An 8,122-nucleotide genomic window follows, 5' to 3' on the forward strand; every position below is an offset into this window, starting at 1 on the left:
CCTGCTATGATGACAATGGACTAAACCTCTGAAACTGTAAGCAAGCCCCAATCAAATGGTTTTCTTTATAAGAGTTGCCATGGTTCTATTGCCTCTACACAGCAATAGAACACTAAGACAGATTACATCTCTGCTATTCCTTTGCTGGAGGACTTTTCTGCCTTTGTGTCTCAGTCTACTCATCTAGAAATTTCCTAACCCTTCCCTTTTCCTGCATGCTCTTACATTCTGAAGATCCTTAGACTTTGCTTTTAATCTGGTCTGTAGGAGTCTGGCTTCACCAGAAACCCTTGACTGAGAAGAGGCCCAGTGGTGGAGTCCCCAATGAGAACCCAGACATAGGGTCCATGGCTGAGCTGTGCATGGCACACCATCAGTACTTCAGAAACTTCTCTCTGGCACACACAGCTTATCTTCTAGTCTCTGATTGGCTGCATTCCACTGCTGCTGCTGTTCTTGGTGGTCATCCCATGATCCTAGTATCTCCAAAATGCTAGAGTATCCTGCTATAACTACACTTTCAGTAGTAGCTTGAAAGTGCTTTCTTTATGGACTCCATTCCTGCTAAACAGTGCCTAGCCTCCATGACCCCTTCACACCTTCAAAACCAGCACCACCTGGGTGGATCTTACACTACTAAATTCAACTGCCAGCACAAAGTACAACCTTATCCATGTCTGGAATACAGCTTCTGTGTGTTGACTCTCAGGAAACACTTTCCAGAAGACTTCACCTCAAAGATGCTGGTCTCTTTGTAATCACCAATAATTTCTCAACTACAGCGGACTAGCACTGAGTATCCCAGCAAAGCAAAGGTTTCACTTTAGTAGTTCTGGTATCTTGTTAATCACAGCTGATTCTCCAGCCCCAGATACCCAGAACCATTGACTCTTCATTCAAATGGCCCAGTAGAGTGTGTTTCCCTAAAGTTCACAGGCCAGGCCTCCATTGTTTGCACTGCTCTCAACGTTCTTATCTTCCAAGTTCCTAAAGAATGGCCCAATTGGTGGGTGTTGATGGCACATGCCTTTAATCCCAGCATTCAGGATGCAGAGGCAGGGGGATCACCGTGAATTTGAGGCCAGCCTGGTCTACAGAGTGAGTTCCAGGACAGGCTCCAAAACTACACAGAGAAACCCTGTCTCAAAAAAAAAAAATCACCCAATTAGCTTTTCTAGCCCAAAGCCCTTCTATAATACCTCCCCAAAACCCATGGCCAGGTCTGTCACAACAATCCCACACTATCATGATACCAATTTGTCTTAGTTAGGGTTACTACTGCTGTGAGGAAACATCATGACCAAAGGAACTTGGGGAGGAAAGGGTTTATTTGGCTTCCATTTTCAAATTACTATTTATCACTTGAAGTAAGTCAGAACAGGACTCAAACAGGGCAGGAATCTGGAGACAGGAGCTGGTGCAGAGGCCATGGGTGAGTGCTGCTTACTGGATTGTTCCTCATGGATTACTCAGCTTGCTTGCTTATAGAAAAGGACCATCACCATTTGGCTCCATGGGCCTCTCTTTCCTCTATGGCTTGTGGCAGTTGATGGACCAGTTCGTGGGCTGCTGCTGATTTCTGTTTGCAAAGGTTTTACAGTGAGATCCAAAGCTCCAGACTCTGAGTCTGAAAGTAATTAGCCCTTTACTCCAACAGACAAATCTGCAAGTCACCGCTTAGGTTCTACCCTGATGTACCATGACCCCTGACAAGTGAAGGGGGTTTTGAGTGCAGGCCACCCAACCACTTCTCCGACAGACCCAGTTCTAGGGACAAGAGCCTCTCGATTGCATGTGGCACAGAGAGAAGTGAGACATAAAGGGTAAATGAACAGTCTTAGTTGATTGTGTGAAAACATCTTCGTAATTGTTTTTGGAATGAGTATGTTGTAAGGGTTCCTCTAAGGGCCATGAATAGGAGTGCATGCAAGTGAGGTGTTCAGAAGCTTGTTACATTCAGTTCTCATTGTCTGAGATGAAGATAGTATATTGAATTGGTAACCAGACTCTCAACAGGTTATTTTGGGGGGATGGGAAGAGAGTTCAGTGGGTAAGGTCTGTGCTATGCTAGCATGAAGATCAGAATTCCCATCCCTGATTCCCAGTGGAAAGTCTAACCCTACCAAGAACCAGAGTGACACCCCAGCTTGCTCCTTACCTCCTTGGGGACAACATTTCCTCTTCACACACATGCAGATGAAAATAATGATAAGGATGATGATGATGGAGATGACTACTGCTATGATGATGGATTCTTTGTTATTGGGAAACTGCCTGGTAGATGGATGAGGTGTGACATCTATGGTAGGTGGAAGATAAATGATATCTGGGGCCCTTGATGTTGGTCCTTAAAAAAAATCAGGAAAATTACTAAAACTAAAGCTAAAAACACACATCATTCAACACTTTCTCTCTCTAGGCAACCTGAGAGACTCATGTTTAATAATTATCTATAAGGTCCTGAGTAGAGAGAGGAGTAGAGTTGTGTGTACAATGTCCTTGCAGAGTTTATTTCCTTACCAAAGAAAGCAAATGTCTATCAAACAATGAAACAATGTGACATATTTACTGTGGGTAGAACTTTCTGGATGTTGGGGCAAATGGTGGTGTTTAATTGTGCCAGAGAAGGATAATGAAACCTTTCAAAGTGATGGAGTTGATGGAAAGGCAGCTATAAGTGAGGAAGAAAGGGCTGGAAGTTTACAGTGATGCAGACAGACTTGGGTCCCATTAGAAGGCCGTGTAGTGCCTGAATCATTGGTATTTAGGGAATGAGAAACATGGGAGGTGAGGTAGAAAAGAAATCTTTGTGGTCATCACTGACTCCCGGACAGGAAGACCATCAAGTAATCACCCAACCCATCTATCATATTTGATGGAGTTGCCTTCTGTTAATCTAGGTAATACCTACTTGGCTTTTCCTTCTGGTGCTTTAAGAGTTCCTTGAGCCAGTGGCTGGAGTCTGCTGTGGAGATTACCTTGAGATCTTTTATGAATTGTTCATCATTCATGATACCTCTGGCTTCAAGACTTAATGGTGTCCAGCTCATATTCATTGTGTTCAGGATGAAGAAGTACTTTCCACTGATATTAAATCGCCAGGAGGCATCAATGATTTGTTCTTGTTTGTATTTAGAATTCATGATGGTCTGTAAAGTAGGGTGACCTGCAAAACACATACAAAGTCATCCTTCTTCTCTTTTGATAGATCCATCACCTCCTCAAAGGTCAAGACTTTTCCCCCTGGCTTATGAGCCAGTATCATTATCATTGGGTACCATATGCTTCCCAGGTTGGGACAATGCTCAGCTCTTTCTGACAGATATAACCACCATCTCATTCCCACATGTGCTCTGCCCTTCCTCTCTCTTGGCACCTGTCTCTGCCTCTGAACTCCATCCCACACTTACCACTGGGCTCAGCTGTCTCTTGTTTGGTGTTAGCCAGATTCTTCCTGAGCTCCTGCCCCAAGTATTCCAGCCTTTGGATCAAATCTGTCCACATTTGAGTGTCATGTACTGCCTTTCCCAGGTCACCCAAAGGTGTGGCTTTGTTGTCATTATCATACTGAAGGAAAGATTCTCCATCCAGTGAGCACTGTACTTCATACCAGGGCTGTCGAGGTGCCGGACGAGCTCTGACAATGACTTTGCAACTAAGAGAGTGCGTGTCTGTGAGAGAAACATGCAGGTGAGGTCCAAAGTGGGTGCAGAAAGCCACAGGACTCGTGGTTCTGTGACACCAAGATGACACCCAGAATCCCTCTGAAGAGCAAAAGGGGAGAAAGAGAAGCCTCTAGTCAAGATGTCCACCAGGTTCTGGATCCTTATTTCAGGGCCATCTTTTACTGTCTTAGAGGGGTAGGACCCCTCAGATGCACACAGTGTCACCAGGGGGATTTACCTCACAAGTGCTTTTAGTGACTTTTATCAAGTGTTGAAGAATAAAATATATCAGATAGTATCTGCATTCCTGGGACTGAAAATCTACTGTACACAAGGAAAAGGAGGCATCATAGAACACGTGGTAAATTCCACATGGAGCCTGGGAGTTCAGGAAAGGCCTCCTGGAGAAATGCTGCAACTCGGCCTGGGAAGGGGAGCTGTCACCTGTGAGCACAGTGCTCACCTGAGTTCCCACTGGGTCTTTCACACAACATTGGGCATCAGATCTCAGATTCTCCCATGTTAAACCACACCCCTAACTCATTCTCAAGAAGAGATCTCTGCCTGTGACCTGCTTGAAGCCCCGATCTCTCTCCCCTCCTCAGGCAGTTGTTTCCAGCACACTTATGGCCCCTGGTCTCCCAGACTTTCCCTAACAGCAACAGAAGACACAATATCTTAGAGCTGTTCTGTTCAGAAGACTGCACAAACAGGCAGGAAGTCCTAGTGAGGATGCACACATGCACTCTCCTGTGTGGGTGTGAGCACACATACACTCTCCTGTGTAGTGTGAGCCTGAAACCTAAAATAAATAATAATTTTAAAGGCACCTTTAACAAGTTTGTAATATAATTACACTACAAAAATGCAAAAGAGATGTTAAAAAAAACTCTTACTCTCTGATCCCCCCACAACGTCTGCTCTGAGGTGGACTGCTGGAGGTTTGGGGACCTCCTTTCCTGTCCCCTTCAACAGCTTCCTCTTCCCTTCTCCTCTCTGCCTCTTCTACCACCTGTTCTCTTCCTCTCTCACAGTCCCCCACCCACTTTCCCCTTCCTGCCACTCCTAAGCCTGGGATTTCTCCTTGAATGGCTGTGATCCTTTCCCACTCAGTACACTTCACTGGAAGAGTTCCTGCACATGAACATGAGCTTTCTGGAGCAGAGAACAGGCTTTTGTGGTTGTGAACTAAATCACAACCTTGGCACTTGAAGATGGATCACAATGAAATATGCATCAGACTGTCCTCTATCGGCTTAAGTGTTTACATACATGGTCCCCACTTGGTGGCAGCTCTTTGGATAGCTTCTGTGATGTGAACTTGCTTGAGGAAGTATATCACTGGGGGTGTGACTTTGAAACCTTAAAGCCTTGGCCAGTTCTCATTTCCTCCAACTCTGTGTCTTGTTTGAGGTTCAAGATGTGGGCTCTCAGCTTGCTGCTCCAGCCACCATGCCTGCCTGCTGCCATGTCGCCTGCTGTGGTAGTGATGGACTCTTGTCCCCTTGAAACTATGAGTCCACAAAACACATTCCTTCTGTGTGTTACCTTGGTTGTGGTGTTTGATTACGGCAGTAGAAAATAATTAATACAGCTATCATGTCAATATTGAAGTCTTTGCAGGCCAGACAGTCTCAGTCACACCTGCTCATCTCTGCTTTTGTAGCTGGAAAACAGCCAGACAATACATCCATGAAGAACATGGCTGGACTTCCCTCTAGGGCCCTATGACTCAGGACAATCTGTCAAACTGAGGCATCAGTTCTAGAAAATGGCCCTGGATGGAGTTCATGGCAGTGTCTAATTGAAGAATCACCTTACTTGGGCAGAAACCAGGCTTACCCACCTGCACCAGTTAGTTTCCATTAAATTGTGGCTCCTGGCAGGTACTGGGACCAGACAGAGTGGTCTGTGGTCCTTGGGTATCAGAAGGCCCATCAGGACTCAGGCAGACATTTAAGGTGAGCTCTTTCCCACTAAGTGATTAGGTGGACAGGTCACAGTCAGACAAGATGTCCAGAAGAGAGACATTGCTTCAGGGACATGACAAGTCACTGTATGTTGAGAGCTGCCTAGCAGGGAGAGACAAGGACTCTTGTCTGACAGAACATCTCCTGTTCTCCAGATGGTTGTGGAGATCTTACCTCATCTGGATGTAGTGACTGAGGTTAGTTCTCAAGTAAGCTGCCACCTCTCCCTCAGCAAGCTCCTCAGGCTTCCAGGAGTGTCCTCTATGGCCATGGGATCCAAGGAATCCACTGGACAGCAGTGGAGAGATCAAGATGCCCTAAAGCCAGGACCTCCTCCTGTCATTTCCAGCTGACCCAGAAGTCACAGGCAGCATAGAACCCACTGCTGACTGGGAAACAGGCAGCTTTGGCTGTACTTTTGAAGACACTCTGAGGGGATGGGCACCAAGACTGGTACATGGGATATATCCTAATCCCCTAATGGACAGAGGACAAATCTGCTGTCCCATTCACCAGCTTGTTGCATTCTGAGTCTGTCACACTGAATGCAGAACTGAGTGTTTGATGCAGGATAGATAGATTGAGGCTTGACAAGTTGAAAATATTTACAGAAAAAACAAACCCCCTCCTTCCTAAATGAACACCAGTATCTGGTGCCATCTCCCAAGGAGGTTGACTCTATGGGCTTGGGAGCAAGGAGGGGAAGCTTTCAAACCCCCGACCCAGGACCATTGCCAGAGTCCTCCATAGTGGACAAGGTGTGCTAGCACATGTAGACTGAGGTGTCTTCAGGCATGAGCACAGATTGCCACCTGGTGGAAAACAGAGGTAAAATGCACTTTAAGAATGGGAAAGTGGGGAAGGCTGGATGGGCCGCAAAGGGAGTTGAGCTTGGTGGGACAAATCTGCAGTCCTGGAACTTGGAAGGCTGGGGGACAGAAGGAATTACTGTAGATTCTATAGTGTGTGCTACAGTGTGGAATCCTGCCCTAAAACAAAACAACAGACAGAAAAAAGGAGAGAGGGAGGGACTTGGGGGGGGGGAGATAGGAGGAGGGAGGGAGGGAGGAAGGGAGGAGGGATGGGAGGGAGGGAGGAAGAGAGAGAGAGAGAGAGAGAGAGAGAGAGAGAGAGAGAGAGAGAGAGAGAGAGAGAGAAGCAAAGTAGGAACCTATGTGGTTGTGGCTGCCTTCTCCCTGGAAGCCTCTGTGTGATCTTCTGAAGAATACCATGGGAAGGTGGGAAAGAAAGTTCAAGGACAAAGAGGTCCCGGGATGGTGGAGGGCTTGTGAGGAATCTCAGGGAAGGGGAAGGCAGTCTTCAGAGCACAGCATGTCTTAGGACCAGGGGAGCTGTCTGAGACCTCCTCCTGGAGGGGTCCGCACTGGTGACTCTGTTTAGGCTTCAGCTGATCCCAGTGGTGCTGAGGGCGTCACTAGCAACCCCCCTCTGCTACCCTGCCCTCCTCATTCACGAAGCCCCTTCCCGGCCCTCCCGCGGTGACTTTCCCCTAACTTTGTCAATGCACTGAAGAGAATCCAGGAGGGAGGAGGTGAGGACCAGGGTGACCGGACTTAAGTCCTGATGATAGTGAAGAGAAGCCCAGGAACTTCCTGTGGGGAGACTGTGACCTTCCTGACTCAATAGTCCGATGCTCCCCTCCCCCACATCCCCCAGTTAAATCCCGGAACTCACCGGTGGGCTGTGAGGATCCCAGGCAGATCAGTGGAAGGATAAGGAACAGAACTAGGGAAAGATTGCGTCCGGTGGCTGCAGCCTTTGCCATGGTTCCTTCCTGCGACCCGGCTACCGAGGGGTGTGGCTGGAGCTTCGGAGAGAATCGGGGAGTCCTCAGTACCGCCCCGCAGAGAACCCCGTGCTGGGATTCGCTAAGTCCCGGGAACCCGGGCTGTGATTTCAGTCCTTCCCGTGCCCCAGCTTTGCGGGTTTCTAGTTCCCATCTTTTCCTGCATATCTTCGGGGGTCCCTCCGGGCCCCGCGGCTCTGATTCTCCCTCCCAGCGCGCTGCGTTTTCCATCACGATCGGGCGCTCGCTCGGAGCGCGATGTGAACTGAGAGGCAAGGACAATGCTGTCCTGCCGTCCTACACCCGGTGCCCCTTCACCTCACTCACCGGCAGCTCACCCCTCAGGGACCGTGGGCAACAGAATCAGAAAAGAGAGAGACCGAATAAAGTCGGTACCTTCACGTGGGTCTCTGCAGAACGCACTGAATTTACCCGCCCTTGTCCCGGCCAGGTTTCCACGCCCACAGCTTCATTCCTGCCCTGATCACTAGGTGGCAGGACTCTTGCCTTTAGCAGTTTGCCCTGCTTCTCTAGATTTCTGCACATGCCCAGTCTCCTAGACCATCCCTCTGCATTGCCTGGGACCTCCAGCCTGCTCTTCCTCACTTCTCCTTCCTCTTTCTCCAGTTTCTCTCCATTCCACACTCATTTGCCCCTCCAGGTCCCTTCCCCATCACCCC

The 8,122-nt window shown here is 48.2% G+C and overlaps 1 protein-coding gene across 2 annotated transcripts; it reads right to left on the minus strand.

Annotated features, from left to right (window-relative positions):
• Positions 1-1,319: 1,319 nt before the first annotated feature.
• Positions 1,320-7,877, minus strand: LOC114686319 (retinoic acid early-inducible protein 1-alpha-like). 2 transcript variants are annotated; one of them, XM_037200501.1, is made up of 6 exons: positions 7,770-7,877; positions 7,331-7,463; positions 3,411-3,671; positions 2,912-3,166; positions 2,159-2,347; positions 1,320-1,579 (listed from the first exon to the last, which is right to left on the minus strand). In XM_037200501.1, the coding sequence occupies exons 2-6, from the start codon at positions 7,419-7,421 to the stop codon at positions 1,470-1,472; spliced, it is 906 nt and encodes a 301-aa protein (XP_037056396.1). In that variant the 5' UTR covers positions 7,422-7,463; positions 7,770-7,877; the 3' UTR covers positions 1,320-1,469. The 2 variants fall into 2 exon arrangements, with proteins under 2 accessions (XP_037056396.1, XP_028716797.2); XM_028860964.2 differs by having other exon boundaries at positions 7,331-7,877.
• Between the last annotated feature and the right edge of the window lie 245 nt (positions 7,878-8,122).

The sequence above is a fragment of the Peromyscus leucopus genome, chromosome 8a, assembly GCF_004664715.2.
Source record: "Peromyscus leucopus breed LL Stock chromosome 8a, UCI_PerLeu_2.1, whole genome shotgun sequence".
Classification (NCBI taxonomy): Eukaryota; Metazoa; Chordata; class Mammalia; order Rodentia; family Cricetidae; genus Peromyscus; species Peromyscus leucopus.

What these genes read in the sequence shown, in the direction of transcription:
- LOC114686319 (XM_028860964.2), bottom strand. Translation starts at nt 7,673, where the DNA reads ATGGAAAACGCAGCGCGCTGGGAGGGAGAATCAGAGCCGCGGGGCCCG. An exon ending in AGAGACAGCTGAGCCCAGTG is followed by an intron (nt 3,167 to 3,410) that starts GTAAGTGTGGGA and finishes TGTGTTTTGCAG; the next exon opens with GTCACCCTACTTTACAGACC. An exon ending in GCACCAGAAGGAAAAGCCAA is followed by an intron (nt 2,348 to 2,911) that starts GTAGGTATTACC and finishes ATTTTTTTTAAG; the next exon opens with GACCAACATCAAGGGCCCCA.